This window comes from Herpailurus yagouaroundi, unplaced genomic scaffold, assembly GCF_014898765.1.
Source record: "Herpailurus yagouaroundi ecotype Mexico unplaced genomic scaffold, PumYag 182, whole genome shotgun sequence".
Taxonomy (NCBI): Eukaryota; Metazoa; Chordata; class Mammalia; order Carnivora; family Felidae; genus Herpailurus; species Herpailurus yagouaroundi.
In genome coordinates this window covers 8728408-8752705 of record NW_024412413.1, presented here as the reverse complement: position 1 = coordinate 8752705, position 24298 = coordinate 8728408, and the positions used below count along the sequence as shown (strand labels likewise).

The window sequence follows — 24298 nt, the reverse complement described above, 5'->3', positions numbered from 1 at the left end:
GCCGTCAAGGTTTTCAGTGTGACTTGTGACTCAGTTAAAAGTTTATAGTAGGCCTGACCCTTGAGCAATACGGGGGTTACGGGGACTGACCCCCTGTGCAGTTGAAAATCCCCCTAGAACTTTTGACTCACCCGTCAAACATAACTACTAATAGCCTACTGGTGACTGGAAGCCTTACCGATAGTATAAGTAGTCAATTAATACATGTTTTGTATGTTTTATGTATTACATACTGTATTCTTACAATAAAGTAATGTAGAGAAAATGTTTTTTTAAATTTTTGAAAAATATTTATTTATTTTTGAGGCAGAGAAATAGAGCACGAGTAGGGGAGGGGCAGAGAGTGAGGGAGACACAGAATCTGAAGCAGGCTCCAGGCTCCGAGCTGCCAGCACAGAGCCCAACGCGGGGCTCGAACTCACGAACCGTGAGATCATGACCTGAGCTGAAGTCGGATGCTTAACTGACTGAGCCACCCAGGCGTCCCAGGAAAGAAAATGTTTTTAAGAAAATCATAAGGAAGAGAAAATACATTTATAGTACTATCCTGTAAAAAATCCACATAGAAATGGACCCACGCAGTTCAAACCCATGTTCACTCCAGAGTGAACTGTATATAATAATCTGCATCCCAGAATTATGCCCGGAAATTAAACTGATAGCAGTGGTGAGTCCTGGGTAAGGGTAGTGGGAGAGGGGACTTGTCCCTATCACTTGAATTTTTTTAAGTGAGAATTAAATTTAAAAGGATCGGCCTGAGTAATCAAATTTGAAAATTAAAACTATGCCATGTCAGAGGTGGTACTAGTAAAGTGGATATAATTTATTGGATACGTCTGTCTTTCAACTTGGCATATTCCCTAGGAGAGATGTAGGTCTGATCACGTCCCATGAGTAAGGTTAGGCACTGGGCTTGGAGGAGCTCTTGAAGTTTAGCAGGTCTGGCAGTAATCTAGTCCAGGACCCATGGAATCTTCCCAACTGTGTGTGAATCTCAAGTCAGTTTGGCTGCTCCGCAAGAGGACCGAGAAAACCAGAGTGCTTCAAATAGTTTCAGTGTTACTTGTGACTCAGTTAAGAGTTTATAGTACGGATGGCTATATATGATCCGGTGGTAGGATTATAGTGTAGTTCTGAACATTTCAAAATGACTTTTGAAAGAATTTGCCATTGCTTATACCTTAGAAGGAAAATAGTGCTGTAGATGACTTCAACTAGATAATTCAAAATGTTGATTTCAGAGCCAAATGTTATGTTTATCTTGAGTACGAGTGCATCTGATACAGAGGTTCACAACCCTGTGGGGAAAGTAAGGAAGCTGTTCTGCAAAAACTGGTTTCCAGAGTTCTTGAAAATTGCCCAGTTTCCCTCGTCTGCCCTTCCCGTGCTTCAACTCCTTTTCCCTCTCTGAACATAAGCAAGCATCTGAGCCCGCCTACCAAGCAAGCAAAAGACTGAGCTGGCCGCCGTATCCTTCTAACTTGTCTGGCAACAAGATATGTAATGATGGGTTACTTTGTGAAGCTGGTACAGAATTTAGATACCTGGTGAGTCTAGAAAAGAAGTCATGTTTAGCCTGTGCAGAAACTAATCAGAACAGAGAACTGAAAATTAGGATTGTCCTCTTGATAGTCTGTAATTGACAAAAAAATGAAAGAATCGAATCTATCTCTGAGGTGCTGAGGGTCACACACAACTACATAGCTGTTATCCTCCATGAGGGCCAGACCCATCTGGGAAGTTCCAGCCAGTTTCTTCAACTCTCCCCAGTGCCGTTTAATGGGAAGGCTCCAGGCTCTACACTGGCGTGCTGAGTTATCAGGAACATGTCAGGATTTAGTTCAGCTTATGTTTATTGAACTGCTCGATACCAAATTCAAAGATGTGTCACCACAGAGAGCCCTTGTTGTCAAGGAGCCCCTGTTGAGTGTGGAAATCAGACCCTCAGACACTACTGATATTATATGGTACGTCTTAGGGGAGGGACACTTTGTGCAGCCAAGGAGGGTACAGAAAACTTTCAGGAGATAATACCTGAGGCAGATCTTGCAAGAGGAGTGGATGAGAATCAGGGTAAGGGCCCTCAGCAGACATTAGTGCATGTGCTGTGGGCAGGGGAACCACATGCAATTCCCATGAATAGGATATGAAGGATATGATGGGGCTAGAGAGATCTTCAATTTTGCCCTAAGGGTAGTGGGTAGTTATTGATTGAATTTGAGCAGTGATCTATTCAGAGGTCACATTTGCTTTTTAGAAAGAAAGATTGCTGGGACAACAGTGTCTGTAGTAGAAGGATAGGGCTAATAATGAAAATATCACCAATACTCACCACAGCTCAATTCCATCTGGGATTTATTTATTCAAACACTGTTAAAAAAATAAGCAAAGGGAGAGTGATGACAGATAAGAGGGCAGCAAGGTGCTTTCAAGATTCCCTGAAGCACACTCTCAAACACTGCAGCATGATGTGGGACTAAAGCCGTACCTCATAATCTGCAGCCTTGGGAAATGGAACGCACGTTCTCAGACAGAAACATTAAGTTTCTTGATCATGAGACAAGGGCACAACTTCCAAATAGTGACAGACTTTCAGACAGCAGTGCGGGTTCTAATCACAGGCGAGTTTCTGTTGGGCTTGTGCGGCCTTGTTTTGGCCACTTTTGCACACACACAGAAGTCCAACCTTAAGCAGGATCTCCTTCTGGTATTTGTTTCTGCCACTGTAAAAGGAAGGGACTGCCTTGGGACCTCTAAATGTCTAATATTAAGTGGCTTTCATTTCATGTATCTGTATGTTCACATGTGAGTGTGTATTTCATATGTAAAGAGAGAGACATTCCATCATGAAATAAACACAATTTTCCTTGCATTTATTAGCAACTTGCTATGATCTGATTTGATTTTGAAGAGGCCATTCCAGCCATTAACTGGGAACGGACGCACTGGGGAGGAGCAAGAGTAGAGGCAGGAGACCAGCTAAGAGGCCTCCACAAGTGAGGGATGATGATGGCAGTGGGAAAGAAGAATTCACATACTGTGAATCAGAAGTGACAGGTTGCTGACAAGCTGAGAGAGGGCTGGGATAGGGCAAGAAATCTAGGATGAACCCGAGGTTCTGACCCAAGCAACTGGGTGGAGGATAAGACAGTGGAGATGGGAGAATGAAGTCCGGGAGGGCAGTGAAGAGTGCTCTTTGGGATGCATTAAATCTGAAGTGATTATGAGACACCCTCATGTCAAATGGAGAAGTTGGAAAGGCAACTTGGCATTTTCCTGATAGAACAAATAAGGTAAAATAAAGGATAGAGGTTTAATATAGGTTTTAGTGTATCGGTTCACATTTTTAAAAAAAGATTTTGTGTGTTTGTTTTGTTTGTTTTTAAGTAGGCTCTATGCCCAGCATTTAGCCCAGTGTGGGGCTTGCACTCACGACCCGGAGATCAAGACCTGAGCTGAGATCAAGAGTTGGATGCTTAACTGACTGAGCCACCCGGGCGCCCCTCAATTTTATTCTAAGTAATCTTTACACCCAATGCAGGGCTCGAGCCCAACCCCAAGATCAAGAGTTGCACGCTCCACTGACTGAGCCACCCAGGTGCCCCTCAGTTCACATTCCTAACCACTTGCCTTTATTAAGCGTGCAGTTGGTGCCCTGCCCTATACTAGGTGTTTTATATGTATTCCATTTAAACTTCTAAAGAACCTTATGAGGAAAGTGCTATTGTTGTTCTCAGTGTTGAATGAGGAAGTTGAGGCTTGAGAGGCTAGGCCGCTGGCCCCGCAGTCTGTGGTGGTAGACAGAAGAGCCCGGATTTGTGCTGGGCTGCCTGAATTCAGAACCGTGCACTGCCATCTTGCTGTGAGCACGCAGCTCATTGTGATTTTTTTCTCTTTTCAGGGTTTTGGTTTTTTGCACTGAATGTAGTCTAGACTCATCTTCACGGGCTTGTGTTGCCCCAGAATACTGTCGAAGGTAAGTTTTTAAAATTTAAATCTGTGTATTGGCAGTGAGATGGGAGAGTCTTCATCTTAAAAAGAAGAAAAGTTATCACTCCTTCCCCAGGTTGTTCCATGAGGGTCTTTAAAGTGGCCACCACATCATCACATCAACTGATTGCATTTCTACTTCAGTAGGTCCCTTTAAAAAGCACATCAGTCTGAATGATTGACACTGACATTCGGTACCTCATCCTTTTTATAAAGCTAGAATTTGTTATTAGGATTTAGCAATCCCACAGTTTCCTGTGAGCATATTCCTAGCTTGTCTGCCTCTAGCCTGTCCTTACTCCGGTCTGTAGTCCAACTTACTTCCAGAACCAGCTTTCTAAATGATATATTTACCTGTGTCACTCCTTTGCTTAAACAGCTCTCATGGCTCCCAGTTGCTACAGATACCATCCTATAAACCACTTCAAAATCTAATTCCAATCAATGTTTCTGGCTGCTTTTTAGTGAGCCCCTATCTGCTGTAGGCCTTACTAGGCCATTTTCTATTTCCCAAATATTTAGTTGTCTTTCATGGCTTTGTGCCTTGGTCAATGCTCTTCTCTTTGGTTGGAGTTTGGAATAAGAGGGGAAAATACAAGCTATCCACTCTTCTTTCCTGTATCTTTCCTACTGTCCCCTTCTCCCAGACCCTCTGGGCAGAATTTCTTTTTCATCTGTATTCTAGGAGGGCCTGTTATTATTACAGTAATAAAGCAGGGTTTTACAGTAGAGTTATTTATTTGTCTCTGCCTCCTTTACTAGTCTATAAACCCTTTGAGACTTCTTGGAAAGGAGCTAACTGGTTTTTCAGTGCCTATTGGCTGCTCCTAGATACCTTGCTGAGCGCTATGCGTATAGTATTTAATTTAATCCTTATAACCCCTCCTCCTGACCAGTATTATGGATGAAAATAATGAAGATCAGAAAGTTAAGTGCCCAAGATTACACAGCTAATAAGTGACAAAGAATACTGATTTTGCTCCTTCAAAGCCAAAGCTCATTCTGCTACACCACTCCAGCTGAGCCCTGGGTGGCATGTGGTAGGGACCCAGTAGATATTTATTGAATTGATATCTATTGCAATTTAAATAAAAAGGACTTTAGTTGATTCAGTCACACCTACATAGAAATATATTGAGTGTCTATTAAATTCCAGGTATACAGTTTTAATCAAACTGTGTATACAGACATTAATGAGATACAGTATCTGGTGTCAGAGGGTTGACAGTCTATTAAGGGAGGCATCTATGTAAGGAAGTAAAGTCAGTGGCATGTTATAGATCACGTACTAGATTTCAGACAAGATCCGCTGGGGACACTGAGGAAGGAATCACCAGTTCTGCCTGGTGGTGGATCCGGAAACACTTTGTAAAAGCTGAGTCTTGAGTGATGAGAGTAGGTATTCTCTGGCGGCACCCGGGGAGACAAAGGCAGAGGGAGTGGTACAAGCAGAACAATGGAAACCAGAAACAATCTGGCATATTCGTGAAGCTGTAAGTAGTTCATTACGGCTGGAACAAAGGGAAGAAGAGGTCTGGCCCACGACACTGGGAGACACAGGTGAGGGCTGGATCCCGGAGGGCCTTGAAAACATTAACATATTTGCCAACTTTTAGAGAAGACCTGGCGCAGATGCTGTGTGATGTATGGTTTTACTCATATCTGGTCATTAACACTTGTCGAGTCCTGTCCCACGTGCGCTGAAGCACTGCCAGGTCATGACCGTCGGTCACTTACCATGGATGGCAAGCTGGTGATAGCTCTGAGGCGGAATCATGTGCTGAAGCAGAAATCAAATGCTTATGTTGTCACGTCATCTTTGACAACTTTACTACCACTTGTACGCCCCCTCCAGGACCTTTTCACACAAGTGGACTTTGCCTTGACTTTTCATCAGTCTGGTAACACTGATACACTTGGCCCCTTTGTCACTTCACAAGTGGAACCCCTAACTCAGCCATATACTTCCACATTGCTTTCTTTATTTTCCCTCCATTTTGTCAAAAGGGCAGTAAAACTCAAGTAGACCGTTAGACACGACTATAAGCCTTGGCTTCAAACAAGAATGTCACCAAGGCTTTTTCAAGAAACACCTTAAAAATATTAAGAATAGTTCTAAAACCACGCACGCACACACACACACACACGCACACACACTCACACACGCACACAGAGTAAATTAAAGAAAGAACAAATAGAAAAATAGGTGTTGATATGACATATAGTAAGTAGACAGATACATGGTGTTAATCAGGAAAGATTTTTCGAAATAAAAATTGGATGCTAGGAGGATAGAGAGGCTGATTGGCAGTGAGGGGAAGGGCTTTCAAATGTGGTGTGGACTGCATAGATAGAAATTAAGTTAGCAAGTTGTGTGCCGAGAATAGGAAGATTTTCCAGAGTGAAGTGGTATAGTGGGTGCACGGGGAGTAGCTAGAAATAGAGCTGAAAAGTTTATGAAGTAAAAGTCTGCTATTCATGTTATGGTAATGGGACAGTTGGGAAAATCAGACTGATGCAGAGGAGAGGTTCTGAAGCGGAGAAGTTCCAGATATTGGTTGGAATTGAAGGGACCTGATAAAAAACATTCTCTCCACTGCCTAAGTTCTAAACCACAGACATAGAGGGTGAGGGAGTAAGGCAGGTGGAGATCAAATTTTCACTTCTATTACTAATAAAGTTGACATAGAACTGGCTCGTTTCTAACAGCAAGTCGGTTTTCTAATACTCAGCTCTGGAACTTAACAGGTTTCTTTACCCAGCAGCACTATCAGGGATAGACCTGCCTCCTAGAAGAAGGGAGGAGCAGAGCAAAACTAAGGCCCCCACTGGAAAAGGGCTGGAGGAGGGGCACGCCCAGTCTCCCTTCCAGACTCAATGACTGGACAAGTCACTTCACCCTGACAGCCTGCGTTAGGGATATAAGGCCAACAGTAGTAAAGGGATATTGCCCCACATGGAAGGAAACATTGAGAGCCAGCAAGTTTTCCTCCCCTAACCCATGTTGGCTCTTGTCTCCTCATGCGTTGGTCTGAAGTATAATCCAGGTCTTGTGAGGTGTGTCCCTCCCCTCTAGGGCAGAGGGGGTCTCAAGACAGTCCTGCTCCCACTTTCAAGAGGACAACCCCCCACTACCACCCACTCTTCTCTCGGGTATTCTCTTGGGCAAAATTGATGAGCCAAATAGATTTTGCCCCCAGGTACCCTAAAATGGATCAGAACAGTATATAAATTAACATCAACTCCAAGGGTCAACAAAATTGTTTCAGCACTGTCCCCACAGCCACCCAGTTAAGAAAGCACTGTCCTGCTCAGGAGCAATAATTCCTGATCAAATTATATTCCCAGAATGCAGTACTCAGTCTTACTAAAGGCTGTCGCAAAGCCACGGTGGCATCCGAGGGAGGGATCTGAGAATCAATTTGAAGTCTGGAAAAGATGGGAAAGTGATTTCGTAGGCAAAAGTAGTGAATATCCCAGGCGATACTGGATGATAAAGAACCTCTAAGGTTCTTTGATCTCCACCTGCCTTACTGAGGGAGGGAAGACGGCTGAGGTCCTCTTGTTTGAGCCTCTCCAAGGTATCCAGTTAGCCCATGCCAGTGTGCGCCATCCATGACGTGGACACTTCCACCCGATTTGGAAAACTCTGCCAGCAGGAGGTGAAATTTGGAACTGGGCCTTTCCTATGTCTGGAAAAAACCCAACCAATGTACACGGTCTTCTGCTTTAAAGATTAATCCTTGAAGCATCTCCTTCTTTTTGCAATATTTAGGGATTTATAGTAGTGGCAGCCCCAGGTACCAAGTTCCCTCCCTCCCTCTAGAAGTTCCCTGCCTTCCTGCCTTTTAGGAGTATAGTGAGAAACCTCTTCATTTCCATTGCCTGTGTAAGCCGAGCACAAACAATTCAAACGTAGAACCTCACTGGTTTCGTAGCACATGCGCTGTGTGAAATTCAGCTGCCTCGCAGCTTATGCACAGCAAATAATTGTTCCCCTCGTTAATATCTAAAAGGCCTGTATGAAGAAAGTCTCTTTTCCCTAAAGTCTAATCTTTGCCTCAGCCATGCCTGCTTAGGAAAAGCTGTGCCTGCATAATTCAAGGTCAGGCAGCAGCCTTCTGTACTTTGAGGCCACCCAAGCCTGCTAATGCTCTATTCCCTTTGCTGAGGCCAGCACGGCTGGCATTTGCTCGCTAGGCCAGAGTGGCCGATGTAGGCTGAGGCCGCTTGCACGGCTGACATTTCGATGAGCTTTTCAGTACCGTCGCCGCCGCCCGCCACTACCGCCACCACCGCCACGACTGACCGTGGCCCATTTCTTTGCTGCCGCCAGCAAAGCCCACATGCCTGGTGTATGCCGTGTCGTCTCTATAGAAACAGCCACTTACCTGAAGACAAAGTTACCATAACTACAGTCACCACTAATGTCAAAATACAGCGTGGCTGGTGGTTTGTAAGCTTCTAATTCAGCCTCAGTAGTGTAAACCTGGTATTTGACAGTAAAAACTTGTGTGGCCTGATGCAACCTCTACAAGGGTAAAGCATGTTGCTCTCTCACTAAAGACCAAGGCCCGAAGTCCTGACCCAACAGAAGCCTTAGAAATTCCATATGCATTTTATTTCACTCCTCCAATTTCCCTTCATGTGTGTTTACCAAAACTCTAGTCCCATGCACCAGATAGTATGGTCTTTGAGAGACCCAGTAAATAGCACTCTTTTTCCCTTGGCTGAGTTCTGTATCAATTGAGAAATCAGATAAAAGAGTGGGGCATTTATTACTAATAAAGCTATAGTGGGGAATGTGGCTTACATCTACAGGCAAGTGAAGTTCCTAGCACTGAACAGGCTTACCTAGTCCCAGGCAATTGTGAGGGGCCTTCATTTAGGGGAACTAGCACAGAGGAAAATGCATGCTCCTTAGGGGCAGCTGGCTTCCAAAAGGAAGAGAGAAGGGCTGACCTCACAGGCCTTGTTTCTCCTTCTGACATTAGAAAAGATCCATTGGGATGGGACTTGTGGAAGGTGGAGAGAGGAGCCAGAGGGAAAGCTCAGGAGAAGCGAAAGAGGGTTCCTCTTTTCCAGCACATTAAAATGGAAATGGCACAGAAATCATTGGGTGTTTTTCATCAGCTGTGCTTGTAATGTATCATCTATGAGATACAGTCTATTTCTGTAAAGCAGAATGAGCACTTAAGGACATTTGTGAGGCAATTTGCATACGACATCTTTCTAGGTAGGTTACTGAGTGTTTCTGGTGCTATTAATTTAATTTTCATGGAAAGAATAAGTTTGTTTCCGCACAACTGTCATTAACAGATGAGGGGCAAAACCAGCTCAAGAAAGCCTGTTTCACTTGCTGGAAGCATGTGTTTCCCGCAAGGAATGGGCAGCGTCAGTTCGTCTGGAGTGAGTGAGGGGGGATGATTAGCAGACCTTCCACTGTACCAATTTTACGGTTCATTTCATGTCCCATAAATACACATCGGTTCCCCAAAAACCCCATTAGGTGAGCACAGTAGATTTTTTGATGCTCTTCTCCCACCCAACAGATGAGGAAACAGATTCCCACACCAGAACCACATTACCTGCCTCCCAAGGTGCTGCGTTTATCAAGAGATTCTCTGCCCACACAAAAGATAGTACGTGCCAAGCTTCTTTCTAGCTTTTAGATTTTGTAGCTATGAACCTTTTAAAGTATTAGAGAGGTTTTAAATTATTAGTTACCTGTATTACATGGAGATTTGTGTCAGTTTGAGTAATTATTGTTCAGTAATTACATATTTAATGAATTAATTTGAATGTTACATATGCTTTTAGTAGTTTCCTTTTGGTACATTTTAATTCATAAAATTTTAACCAATGATTCATTTTATTCTTAGGGGAAAAATTAGTACTTTTTATTGTCTTGCCCTAGGATAGCCCATTCTCATGTAAAAGTAAATTAACTGATATTTAGCTTATTAAGCAAATTCTCTTAAAATAAAAAAGTGGGATCAACCATTAGCGTGTACCCTTATTTCAGTTATAAAATACAGCGAGGGGCGCCTGGGTGGCTCAGTCGGTTAAACGTCCGACTTCAGCTTAGATCATGATCTCACGGTTTGTGAGTTCAAGTCCAGTCTGGCTCTGTGCTGACAGCTGGGAGCCTGGAACCTGCTTCAGATTCTGTGTCTCCTTCTCTGTCTGCCCCTCCACTGCTCACACTCTGTCTCTCTCTCAAAAATAAATAAACATTAAAAGTTTTTTAAATATATATACCATGAATATTGAACGTAAACTATAAACCCAGGAAACCTGGACAATCTCAACGGCTTATAATGCTGTGCAGACGGGCCCACTTCTTAGGTGGACGTCCTTTCTCTCCGGTCACTATTTGTGCTGTATGAATTGCTGAAGATTTCACTATCACGTCTGCCAAAAGTCAAGAAAAAAGAGGAAAGAAATCTAGAACTGTGTAACACCCCAGTGCCTTAAACCTTTCCTAACTATCCTACCGTAAGATGGTGAAAATTCCCTCTTACCTCTCTGCTTTCTTTCTTACCGAAGATGCATGGGTGTACTTACACGCACACGCACGTGTGTTACTTACGCTCATCACTTCACTGTATCTATGGTCTTGGTGATACAATTTCAATCTAATCTTTGAAAAACCGATTTTTTCACTGAATTCCTTATTTTTTTTTTCTCTTCTTACCTCTTCCAGGCGGTATTTGTGTGTTTCTGCAGAGTTTTGCACAGAGTCTGTTCCAATGCAAACCAATGAGGGAGAAGTGTCGGAAGAAAGCAGTTCCAAGGTCAGTGGACTACTAAAGATGCAAACGGTTGGAGTAGGAATTAAAAACAGAGGCAGAGGAGTGGGTGTTTTGTTTTAGGTGAATTTAGGAATTAGCTTGATTTAGATTCAAACCTAACCTAAGGTTGAGAAGATTTTTTTTCTTTTTGATCTCCATTTTTGTTATGCCCCATGAGCAATTTAAAACAAATTTTACTGAACTCAGAGAACTTTATGCTTCATTTGTACAACGGTAGCACTTTATCTTTTAACATTTTATTGTGCAAGTTCTGTATTCTTATTTTAAAAATTAAAATGAGTCAGAAGTATTTGAGGTAAAAAGTAAAAGCCTGTCCCTTATTCCTGCCTCACAGAGACATTATTTAGACAGTTATTTTTAAATTATTTAGACAGTTTTTAAAAAATTTTTTTAACGTTTATTCATTTTTTTAACGTTTATTTATTTATTTATTTTTTTGGGGACAGAGAGAGACAGAGCATGAACGGGGGAGGGGCAGAGAGAGAGGGAGACACAGCATCAGAAGCAGGCTCCAGGCTCTGAGCCATCAGCCCAGAGCCCGACACGGGGCTCGAACTCACGGACCGCGAGATCGTGACCTGGCTGAAGTCGGACGCTTAACCGACTGCGCCACCCAGGCGCCCCACGTTTATTCATTTTTTGAGAGAGAGAGAAAGAGAGGGACAGAGACAGAGCACGAGTGGGGGAAGGGCAGAGAGAGAGGGAGACACCGAATCTGAAGCAGGCTCCAGGCTCCGAGCTGTCAGCGTAGAGCCTGATGTGGGGCTCGAACTCACAAACCGTGAGATCATGACCTGGCCGAAGTGGGACGCTTAACCAACTGAGCCACCCAGGCGCCCCATAGACAGTTTTTATTATAAATGTTTAAACAATAATTTGTTAGGTTTGGTTTTTCAAACTAGGGCTTGAATGTCACCATGTGTTTATGTATATCTCTGTGTTTGACTCCATATCCTGACTCATTCTCTACCTGGTCACGTGGGACTGTCAGTATCACCTTCATGTCTTTCTCCTTTCAAAATTGTCCCTAGTCCTTCCTGGGCACACCAAGGGTATCTCACCCTGTGTCCTGGACAGTGCCCAGCACCTATCGCTTCATCTGCTGCCCTGGACCTTCCTGAGGGGAGTCTTTCTGTTGCTGCCAGTGCTCCTGGTACCCTTCTGTGGGAGGGCTTTTCCCTCTGGTCACTAGAATGCAATTTTGTATGACCTAATCGCTTTCTTGCAGAGACTTCAGCTGATTTAGTAAAAGCCGCTATTGTAAATACTGAAAGAAGACAAGTTGACAGAGTTATTATTAATGTAAAACTTCAGAAGCCCTTGAATCCTTTGGAGGCACAGTGACTATTTCTTATATTTTTCCCAAGGACCACTTCAGGGCTTACTTAATTTCCCTGCTGTGTACGTAAGAGAGAAAATTGAATAGCGCTAACACAGTTACCCATGAATCTGTCTTATTGTTCCACACTTTAGAAGTTAAATATGAAAATTATGTTCTGTAAAAAGTCTTTGATGACATATCAAGAAATCCAAAGGCGAGGAAATGTACTTCATTGTCCTGATTCCCTTAGAAAGAGACTCATCTGATCTAATTTATTTAGTATTTATGTGCCCATGTTGTCACACAGATCTGAAAGCAGATACTATTTTGTCTGTTATATGTGGCTTTGACTCATTGAATGCAGTGATCAGTTTTCTTAGTGCCCAGTCCATATTATACAGTGGAGCTGTGCATTACTAGGGAGATTCCAGTTCTAGTGTGGATTTACAGACACATCCTGGGCTATAGCTGTTTATTTATGTTTTCTCTTTTATTCTTTTAAAATGAGGTATTATATGGGGCGCCTGGGTGGCGCAGTCGGTTAAGCGTCCGACTTCGGCCAGGTCACGATCTCGCGGTCCGGGAGTTCGAGCCCCGCGTCAGGCTCTCGGCGGATGGCTCGGAGCCTGGAGCCTGTTTCCGATTCTGTGTCTCCCTCTCTGCCCCTCCCCCGTTCATGCTCTGTCTCTCTCTGTCCCAAAAATAAATAAACGTTAAAAAAAAAAATAAAATAAAAAAAAATAAAATGAGGTATTATAAAAAATGATACACATTTATAGTCACTTAATTAATTAATTCACAAACACTTATGGGATGCCAGGTATGTGCTGATGTCCTAGGTGGCATGCAGAGTTACATAAGGCAGGGTCTCTGCATGTTGGGAACCTCTGGTCTTGTTGAGGGAGTTAACCATAGCATAAGGGTGACGATAGTGGTGTTAACTGTGGTATTGGCAGCTGGGTCAGAGCAATGAATTCCTTCTGGAAGGAAGCTTCACGATAGAGGAGGTAGCACTTGGGTTTTGTTGGAAAAATAAGAGGTTCTTTGTTTTTGTGGGTTGGTGAGTGGTGGATAGGAATAGGAAGGGCACTTAAGTAGAGTGAACCCTACGTAGCACATGTAACTGTTCATGAAGTCTAATAGGAGACAGTGAAAAGGTTTGAGTGTGTTTTTTAGATATCTTGCTGTGTATTAAACCACACCAAAAATTAGTGGTTTAAAACCACCATTACAATCTCCTGGGCAGAAGAATTCTGATTCATTTATGTAGATTACTTCACCCTCAAGGATGCGGAACATAACTTCCCCTTCCTCAAGTGTGGCTTCACACAGTGGGGAGCCTGACCAGCAGCATCTCGGCCAGGTGGTCAAGGTCTGCATCGACAGAATAAGTCATGGTTATAGATAGGATGGACCTTTGATGTGATGTGCTGAAATGGCACCTTACTTCAGTGGTCTTCTTCCCCCAAACCCATTACGCCACCCTAATCCTGAGAGAGACATGAGGCAGATCCCGATAGAGGGATGTCCTACAAAACACCTGACCAGGACTACCCTCAGAACTGTCAAGGGAAAACAAGATATGTCTAAGAAACCATCATAGCCAAAAGGAGCCTAAGGAGACGTGACGATGAAATGTAATGCAATATCCTGGATGAGATCTCGGAAAAGAATAAGAATATTAGGTAAGAAAAGAGAAAATCTGAATAAGGTATGGATTTTAGCTAATACTAATGTGTCAGTATTGGCTCATTAATTGTGACAAAGGTACGGAGATAAGATTAATAATAGGAGATACATATATGGGAAACCACTGCAGTGTTTTATCGTCTCTCGTGATCTCTGATTCACTGAGCTCTATAAGGCAGTTCTGCTCCAAAGTGGTATTGGCTGGGGCTGTAGTCATCCGGAGGACCAACTGGCTAGAAGTGTCCAAAATGACTCACTCACATGGCTGGCAGCTGGCAGTTCAGCTTGAGGCTGTTGACCTGAGCATCAAGGATCCTCTCCACGTGACCTCCGTACAGGGCTTGGGTTTCTCACAGCATGGCGACTGGGATCCAAGAGGGAGTACTGCATGCATGCAGAAGCCGCAGACTCAGAGGTCACACAGCTCTGTTTTCTCTACCTTGTGCTGAATTAAAGCAAGTCACAGGGCCTCCCCAGATTCAAGCCGAGGAGCCCTCTCAGGGGCATTCCACCTCTCAATGGGAGGACTGGGAGAAAATTTGAGGTCATCTTTCATCTACCCCATAGTGATTAGAGTGTTGGGTGCCAGTTGAAGAGAAGGGAATGACAGAGACCATTAGTCAAGATTGTCTTAGGCTAAGGAGGTTCAAAAACAGGCAACAGATTTCTAAAGCATGGAGGTGAGATGTGCATTTTACTTTTATGATTTGCTCTCATAACAACTAGTGTTGATGTACAGGAAAGACTAGAATATCTGTATCTTGACACTCAAATTCTCTAAAGGAAGAGAATCTAATTGACCTGGCCCAGCCTGTGGCCTGATTTCCATTGGGTCTTGAGTTCTCTGAGTAGGATGGCAGGGACCACAGATGAAGAAGGAGACACCATGAAAGGACACGTGAACCAGGAGGCAACAACCAGCCCTCCTAGGACAGTCCCCAGTCAATGCTGATGTAATCTTCCACTACATTTCTTACCAAGGACAGACTAGAATTTTTAATTTCAGCTCCACAGCTATTTTTCACTTTCCATTTAGTATAATTTAGGTTGATATTCTAAACGAGTTGGTGTTGGCTTACTAGTTGTAGAAATTCTGTAGCTACAGGCTTGGAATGTTTATTTTTTAAGTGAAATCTGGCAAGCATAGTAAAATCATCATAAAACGGAGCAGTGGAGGGTTTGTGATCTTCTTCTCTGTACTTCTTTGTGTAGTTAAGCGTTTTATAATAAAAACAATAAAAAGACGCTCTAGAGTTTAAGAATTATAGCTATGGATTTAAGCGCCCATGTGTCTTTATTAATTATCATAAATAAAAAACACTTAATCAGGAAGCCAACATTTTAGTTATAATATTCTCTTTATTGTTCTCAGAGGTAACAAATGAATAAATGTAGTCTTCGTCTACAAAGGATAAAGTGATCTATTGATTGGCTTTACAACAAAGAGTTCAATGAGGTGATTTAGACTGTCTCCTGCTTAAGTTTAGGATCCCTCCATCTGAGACTGAATCCTATTTAACAAATTATAACAAGATTTTATGGCTTTTGGTATTTGAAGAGCAGACTGGGAAAGAAACCATGCAGGATAAGTATTTTTCCCATTTGTTTTCCTAGCTGGCAAACAACATAAATTAGATTGGATTCCAGGTCTGGCTCCAAAGTCCATGCTGACTTCAGTCCTCCATCCTGAAGAAGTTAAATGCGGAGTAATCGATTCTGATTACTTCTATCAGAGAAACTTCTTAGATCGTTCACCTGGGTGTGCTAGAAGGCCTACAAAGGGAGTAGGTGCTTTGTGCATTTGAATAATTCATATAGGTTTGGTGTGGACACAGGCTTTCATTTCTCTTGGGTGAATAACCAGGAGTGGAATTGCTGGGTCATATGGTAACTTTGTGTTTTATTTTTTGAAGAACTGCCAAACTGCTTTCCAAATGGCTTCACCGTTTCCTATTCCCCCCAGAAATATATGAGGGTTCTAATTTGTCCATATCCTCACCAGTTTATTATTGTATGCATTTTTTATTCTAGTGGATATGAAATACTATATCATTGTGGTTTTGATTTGTACCTGGCATGCTTTTTAAAATGGAAATGAAAAAAATAATAATAAAGTGATAATAAGATGAGGGTGACCAGGCCCCACACTGGACTTACTGAAAGAGGATCTCAAGAGTTGGGACCCTGGGATCTATTTTTTTTTTAATTTTTTTTTTTTAACATTTATTCATTTTTGAAAGTGAGAGAGACAGAGCATGAGCGGGGTAGGGGTAGAGAGACAGGGAGACACAGAATCCGAAACAGGCTCCAGGCTCCGAGCTGTCAGCACAGAGCCCGACACAGGGCTCGAACTCTCTGACTGTGAGATCATGACCAGAGCCAAAGTCGGACGCTCAACCGACTGAGCCACCCGGGCACCCCTTGGGATCTATATTTTTCACAAGCACCCCTGGTGATCCCTAAAGCCAGTAGTACACAGATCACAGCTGAACTAAGGGGCCCTCAGAGGAGGCAGAAACCATGAATTCTTAAATTTACCTCTGAAAGGTGAGACCTAACGCAAGCTTCATAGTGGGGTTCCATCTGGGGAAGGAGGATGGAGATTGAATTTGGAAAGGCTGGCTACAAGGGGGGGGGGCCTCAACTCTTCACTGCACCTATATTTTTCTTTCTTTAAAAAAGATGGGGGAGGGGGGTGCCTGGGTGGTTCAGTCGGTTAAACGTCCGACTTGGGCTCAGGTCATGATCTCACCGTTCATGAGTTCAAGCCCCAGGTCGGGCTCTGTGCTGACAGCTGGGAGCCTGGAGCCTGCTTCGGATTCTGTGTCCCCTTCTCTCTCTGCTCCTCCCTCACTCATGCTCTGTTTCTCTCTCTCTCAAAAATAAATAAACATTAAAAAAATAATAAACATTATAAAAAAGAGAGAAATCTGAAGCAAATGCTATGAAGCAAATATGTTAAATCTGAGTGGTGGTTACATAGGTGTGTTTGTTATTTTCTGGACTTTTTTCTATATCTTAAAAATTTTCTATAAAAATAGAAAATTCTGCTTTCTCTGTAGCCCCAACCATCACATTTGTATTCCATTTAGCAAAAAAAAAAAGAGAACTTGTCACTTCCCTTGGAAGTTGCACACTCAACTGTGCTTTTGTATTTCTTTGACCAGAATTTAATGACATGGCCACAATAAGCTTCAAATGATGTTAGAATTTGTGTTAGCTAAAATTTCTAGGTTTTGTTGCTAAAGAGGAAGTGCTTCAGTGTCTCAAAGTCAACCACATTATCCACTACACTGCTTTTATACTGGTCTTGCCCATCCTGTAGATGTACAATTGGTTTTTTTTTTAACTTTACTTACTAACTTTGAGGAAGAGCATGAGCGGGGGAGGGGCAGAGAGTCTCCCAAGTGGTCTCTGCACCACCACCACCAGTGCAGAGCCCAGTGTGGAGCTTGAACCCATGAATGCTTGAGATCATGACTTGAGCTGAAATCAGGAGTTAGATGTTTAACCAACTCAGCCATGCCAGCGCTCCTGATTTTTTTTTTTTTTTTTTAAGTAGACTCCACGCCCAGTGAGGAGCCCAATGCTGGGCTTGAACTTAAGACTCTGAGATCAAGACCTGAGCTGAGATCAGGAGTTGGACGCTTAACCAACTGAGCCACCCAGGCACCCCTACAATTGATTCTTTTAAACCTAAAGTATAAGACTTCAGAATTTTAAAAAAAGGTTTTTCAAAAGACTAATTCAGTAAGGGAAAGGAAGATCTTTCAACAGATGGTGCTGGAGCAACCAGGTAACCATATGGAAATACATGAACCATGATTACGGTGTATGTGATTATGTGTGATTACATCACACATAAAACCTAATTTGAGATGGATCATAGGCTAAAACTGTAAAGCTTTTGGAAGACAACATAAGAGATGTCTCTGTGATCTTAAGTAGATTGTAAAAAGCACTAACCATAAAAAAGAATAGTGATTTAGGGGCGCCTGGGTGGCTCAGTCGGTTAAGCGACCAACTTTGGCTTAGATCATGATCTTGTGGTCCATGAGTTCTAGCCCCACATCTGTGCTGACAGCTCAGAGCCTGGAGCCTGCTTCAGATTCTGTGTCCCCCGCTCTCTCTGCCCCTCCCCTGCTTGTGCTCTGTCTCTCTCTTTCAAAAATAAACATTAAAAAAAATTTTTTTTAATTCTTTAAGAACAGTTCTTCAGTTGAATTTCATTACAAAAAATTAAACATCTGCTAATATACTGACAACATTAAGAATGTGGAAAAGCTACAGACTTGGAGAAAACACTTGCAATACATTTATCTAATAAAGGTCTCATATCTAGAATATATATAGAATTCGTAAAAATCAATAAGAAAAGTAAAAACTCTGGACAAAAGACATAAATAGATATTTCACAAAATAAGATATGCAAATGGCCATAAAAATAGGATATTCAACATTATTCATGAGGGAAATGTAAGTTAAAACTAATGTGGTATTACACACTCACCAAAATTTGAAAGATTGACCATACCAAGTGTCAAAGAATGTGGAGCAACGGAACTGTCATACATTGTTAGGAGGAGTATAAACTGGTATAACTACTTCAGAAACTTTCTCAAATCTCTGATTAAGTTAAACATATGCCTACCCTGTAAGCCAGATGTTCTACTTCTAAGTATGTACCTAATACACATGACTGCATATGTCCACAAAGAGACGTATGAGAATATTTGTGGTAACTTTACTTGTAACAGCCCCAAACCAGATATAGCTTAACTGTCCATCAACAAGTAAATAAATAAATGAATTATAGGATGTTCAGTGAAATACTACTAAGCTTAAAAATTAGACTTTTGAGGGGCGCCTGGGTGGCTCAGTCAGTTAAGCGTCTGACTTCGGCTTGGGTCGTGATCTCACAGGCCATGAGTTCGAGCTCTGTATCGGGCTCTGTGCTGACAGCTCAGAGCCTGGAGCCTATTTTGGATTCTGTGTCTCCCTCTCTCTGCCCCTCCCCGACTCACACTCTGTCTCTCAAAAATAAACATTTAAAAAATTAGACTTTTGATTCACATAAAAACATGCATGAATCTCAAAAACATTATATTGACCGGAAAAAGATGGGAACAAAAGTGTATATTCTCCCACATTCTTTTTTTTTTTTTAATTTTTTTTTCCAACGTTTATTTATTTTTGGGACAGAGAGAGACAGAGCATGAACAGGGGAGGGGCAGAGAGAGGGAGACATAGAATCGGAAACAGGCTCCAGGCTCTGAGCCATCAGCCCAGAGCCTGATGCGGGGCTCGAACTCACGGACTGCGAGATCGTGACCTGGCTGAAGCCGGACGCTTAACCGACTGCGCCACCCAGGCGCCCCAACTCCCACATTCTAATTACATAAAGTTTATGAACATGTAAACCTCATCCTCAGCGATAGAATCATTCCCCGGGGTGTGTATGAGAGTATCCAAGAGAAGAGGCTTGTGGGAGTATTCTGGGGAGATGGACATCTGCTCTCTTCATCCGTGGGGTAGTTACACGGGTACAATTGTTATCTAAAATCCACTGAGCACTACACTTAAAGTTTATGTATTTTTCTGTGAATTGTACCTCAGTTTAAAAGAGACCAATATTAGGAGCTTCTGCCCTTCCTCTTAGTCTGCTAAGACCATCTTGAATATTGTTCCTGTCATCCACTATATTAGTTGTCCTTAGCTTTATAGTTAGGAAATATATATGCTTTCCTTTCTTTTTTTAATGAGATTTTATTTATTTATTTATTTATTTATTTATTATTTAATGTTTATTTAGAGAGAGAGAGAGAGCAGGAGTTGGGGAGGGGCAGAGAGGGGGAGGGAGTCACATAATCTGAAACAGGCTTGGGGTACCTGGGTGGCTCCGTCGGTTAAGCGTCTGACTTCAGCTCCAGTCATGATCTCACAGCTTGGGTGTTCGAGCCCTGTGTGGGGCTCTGCACTGACAGCTTTGGAGCCTGGAGCCTGCTTCAGATTCTATGTCTCCATGTCTCTCTCTGCTCCTCCCTGGCTTGTGCGCTCTCTCTCTCTCTCAAAAATAAACATACATTAAAAAAAATTTTTTTTAAAAAAAGAATCTGAAACAGGCTTCAGGCTCTATGCTGTAGCACAGAGCCCAATACAAGAATCGAACTGAGGAACTGTGAGATCGTGACCTAGGCCAAAGTCGGACACTTAACCAACCGAGCCACCCAGATGCCCCTAAAGATTTTATTTTTAAGTAATCTCTACACCCAGCGTGGGGCCCAAACTCACAACCCCAAGATCAAGAGTCTTATGCTTCACCTACTGAGCCAGCAGCTGCCCCTGCATGCTTTCTTTTAAAAAAATGGATAGGATTTAGCAATTAATTTGATGTGGAGGAAAAAGGAAAAGGAGATATCAATAATGACATCAAGACTTTAAGCTGAGTCACTGGAAGAAAGAGGGTGCTGCTGTTAAAAATAGGAAACACGAGGGGCGCCTGGGTGGCTCAGCTGGTTAAGCGTCCGACTTCGGCTCAGGTCCAGATCTAGTGGTTTGTGAGTTCGGGCCCCGTGTTGGGCTGTGTGCTGACAGCTCAAAGCCTGGAGCCTCCTTCGATTCTGTGTCTCTCGCTCTGCCCCTCCCCTGCTCGTGCTCTGTCTCTGTCTCAAAAATAAATAAAACATTTTTTAAAAAATTAAAAAAAGAACAGGAAACATAAGAGAAGAAACAGGTGGGGGGAGGGTAGGATGAATTCTGTGTTAAACAGAATTTGAGATGGTGTCTTTGTGGCAGTGTGTGGCAGCCAGGTGAAACCAGGAGGCTGGAAACAGGATGATTCGGGGCTGAAAATAACTGAATTGGAGAGAATCATTCAAATGGAACAGTTGAAACCATGAGGTTAGATGAAATTTCTGTGGCAAAATGTGAAGACATGGGTTCAGTGACAGAACCTGGGGAAATAGATTTGGAGAGCGGTTAAGAAAGAGAAGCAGAGATTAGCAAGTTAGAGTCAGGAAATATTTATCAAACAACTTTTTGTGCCAGGTTTATAATGAACAAGACAGTCAAGAATCTCTGCACCAGGAAGTTTGCATTTTTGGTTGGGGGAGATAGACAACAAACACATAAGTAAGCGTTCCTTTTAGGCGGTGATATGTATTAAGCCAGAGTGACTGAGTGCGGAGCTATTTTAGCTGGGTGGTTAGAGAAGGTCTGTTCAGAGAGATGCACTTGAGCTGATGCCTCAAGGATATGAAGGATGCTTCCATGTGATGATATGAGAGAATATTCCTAAGGCAAAGGCATAAATTCAAAGGCTCTAAGATTGGGTGAGAGAGAAGAAAAGAAATGGAGAGTGTAGTCTAGTACAAGGCAGAGGAGATTTTAAATGGGAGGCTCTTTGAATGATGGCTACTGCGTCAACTGTTACATAGCGGACAAGGAGAAATAGAGATGCTAAGTGGCAAGGATATTCCACTTAGTAATAAAATCACTAAGAATTGAAAGAAGGATGACATTACACTAAGTAATGTATAGAATTGTTGAATCACTGTAGTGTATACTTGAAAGTGATATAACACTGTATGTTAACTATACTGCAATTAAAATTAAAAGCTTAATTTAAAAAAAGAAGAAAGCATCGAAAACGGGCTCTGTCAGATATTTGCATACCTATGTTCGTAGCCACCTTATTTACAGTGGCCAAGAAGTAAAACCAACCCAGTGTTGCTTGGCGGATGAATGGATAAACAAAAAGTGGTATATCCCAACAATGGAATAAGCTTTAGCCTTAAAAAGGAAGAAAATTCTGACACCTGCTACAACACACATGAACCTTGAAGACATTATGCTTAGTGAAATAAGCCAGTCACCAAAGGGCAAATCCTGTATGATTCTTATTTGTATAAGGTGCCTAGGGTGGTGCCTCATAGAAACAGAGAACAGCGTGGTGGTTGCCAGGGACTGAAGGGAGAGGGGAATAGAAAGTATAAAGTTTCAGTTTGGAAAGATGAGAAAAATTCCGGAGATGTATGCTGGTGATGGTTGCACAGCAATGTGAACATACTTAATGCCATTGAACTGCATGCATAAAAATGGTTAAAATACCACAATTTTAAAAAGATTTTATTTTTGGGGCGCCTGGGTGGCGCAGTCGGTTGAGCGTCCGACTTCAGCCAGGTCACGATCTTACGGTCCGGGAGTTCGAGCCCCGCGTCGGGCTCTGGGCTGATGGCTCAGAGCCTGGAGCCTGTTTCCGATTCTGTGTTTCCCTCTCTCTCTGCCCCTCCCCCGTTCATGCTCTGTCTCTCTCTGTCCCAAAAATAAATAAACGTTGAAAAAAAAAGAAAAAAAAAAGAAAAGATTTTATTTTTAAGTCATCTCTATACCTAACATGGGGCTCGAAATTATAACCCTGACACCAAGAGTTGCATGCTCCACCGAATGAGCCAGCCAGGTTCTCCTAAGACACCAAATTTTTCAAAAATCCATTGGGACTTCTGCTACTGAGCAAGATGGAGTATCAGGGACAGAATTTACCCTCCCACTGGAAATAACCACTTAAAAGTAGACAAAATATAGATAGATGGATATATATATATATATACACACACACACATATATATATACATACATACATATACATGTATAAACATGTATTATACATATTTATATATATATGTGTGTGTATATATATATGTGTGTATATATATATGTGTATATATATATGACACAAAAGGAACAGACTGTTTCAAAGTAATCTGTGTTCTAGAACAAAGCTGAAAAATATTTTTGGAATATTTGTAAATGGGAATACAAAACATTCAGTACTCAGCAGTGTAAAATTTGTAATATCCGGTATCCAAGCAAAGATCATCAGACATGTAAAACCCAGGAAAATACAGACCATAGTGAAGGAAAAAAAATCTGTTGAAATCAACCCACAACTGACACAGATTAAAATTAGCAGACAGGAATATTAAAATACTTACTATAATTGTATTCAGATATTTAAGAAGTCAAGTAGAAATGTGGAAGATAAGACTCAAATCAAATTTCTAGAGTTGGGTATGTGGGTGGCTCAGTTGGTTGAGTGTCCAACTCTTGATTTTGGCTCAAGTCATGATCCTGCATTGGGCTCTGTGCTGAGCGTAGAGCCTGCATAAGATTCTTTCTCTCTTGCCCATCTCCCCCATTGCATGCTCTCTAAAATAAGTAAATAAATAAAATTTAAAAATGTTTCTAGAGTTTACAACTATAATGTCTGAGATGAAAAATATACTGGATGAGATTAGTGACAGATTAGACATTGCAGAATTAAAAGATTAGAGAATTTAAAGTCATGCTAATAGAAAATATCCAATATGAAACACAGGAAAAAGAGTAAAGAACAAAATATGGAAAGATGATGAGGGTGCTGTACAAAACTTCAGACAGTCTAATGTAAGTGTAATTGTAGTCTCTGAAAAAGAGGGAAGGAAGTAGAAAAGAAAAATCTAGGAAATAATGGCCCCAAATTTGATAAAAACTGTAAACCCACAGATCCAAGAAGTTATATGTTCCTTAAAAAAATAAAAAAAGAAGTTATATGTTCTTGACAGATGAAGAATACCACACTAAAGCACATCATAATCAAATTACTCAAAATGAGCGATAGAGAACATCTTAAAGCCAAAAGACAATGGACACTGTTAACAGAGGAACAAGGATAAGAATTTGCCTTTAAAAACAATGCAGCGGTCTTTAAAGTACTGAAAGAAAAACTGTTAACCTTGAATTCTATAAGCAGTGAAATTTCTTTCAAGAATGAAGGCTAAATAAAATCTCTTTCTTTCTTTTTTTTTTAATGTTTACTTATTTTTGATAGAACACAAGCGGGGGAGGAGAAGAGAGAGAGGGAGACACAAAACCCGAAGCGGGCTCCAGGCTCTGAGCTGTCAGCACAGAGCCCAGCACGGGGCCCGAACCCACAGACCATGAGATCATGACCTGAACCAAAGTCGGACGCTTAAGCAGTTGAGCCACCCAGGTGCCCCTAAAGTCTATTTCAAACACACAAAAGCTGAAATAATTCATCATCAGCATACCCATACTATAGGAAATGTGAAAGGGAGACTGAAAGGGATGCCAGATGGAAATATGAATCTACACAAAGAAATGAAGAGCTCAGGAAATGGAAACGACATGGGTAGATATAGAAGACTTTTTCTATTATTTAAACCTTTTAAAAAGGGAATTGATTGTTTGAACAAAAGTTCTGCAGATGCGTTGTGTGTTGATATCTGTATAATGTACAGTAACAGTAGCATAAAGGCCAAGACGGGAAGGTAGAAGAATACTATTGTAGGTTCTTATGTTGTATGTAAATTAGTATAATCTCACTTGAAGAGAGGGGGATACTTCCCAACTCCTTTTGTGAGGTCAGGATTACTCTGATACCAAAACCAAAGACATTGCAAGAAAACTACAGAACAGTGTCTCT

At 41.9% G+C, this 24298-nt stretch overlaps 1 protein-coding gene across 5 annotated transcripts in view; it reads left to right on the top strand.

The window, feature by feature from the left end:
* TNRC6B (trinucleotide repeat containing adaptor 6B) overlaps nt 1–24298 on the top strand; it is a 248718-nt gene that overhangs the window by 58766 nt on the left and 165654 nt on the right. For 4 of the 5 annotated variants that reach the window (XM_040490759.1, XM_040490757.1, XM_040490762.1 and 1 more), the window contains exons 2-3: nt 3902–3976; nt 10697–10787. In XM_040490759.1, the coding sequence (XP_040346693.1) occupies nt 10743–10787 (45 nt within the window). In that variant the 5' untranslated portion in view covers nt 3902–3976; nt 10697–10742. The remainder of the gene's footprint in view (nt 1–3901; nt 3977–10696; nt 10788–24298) is intronic. The other variant, XM_040490760.1, reaches the window with a different exon arrangement.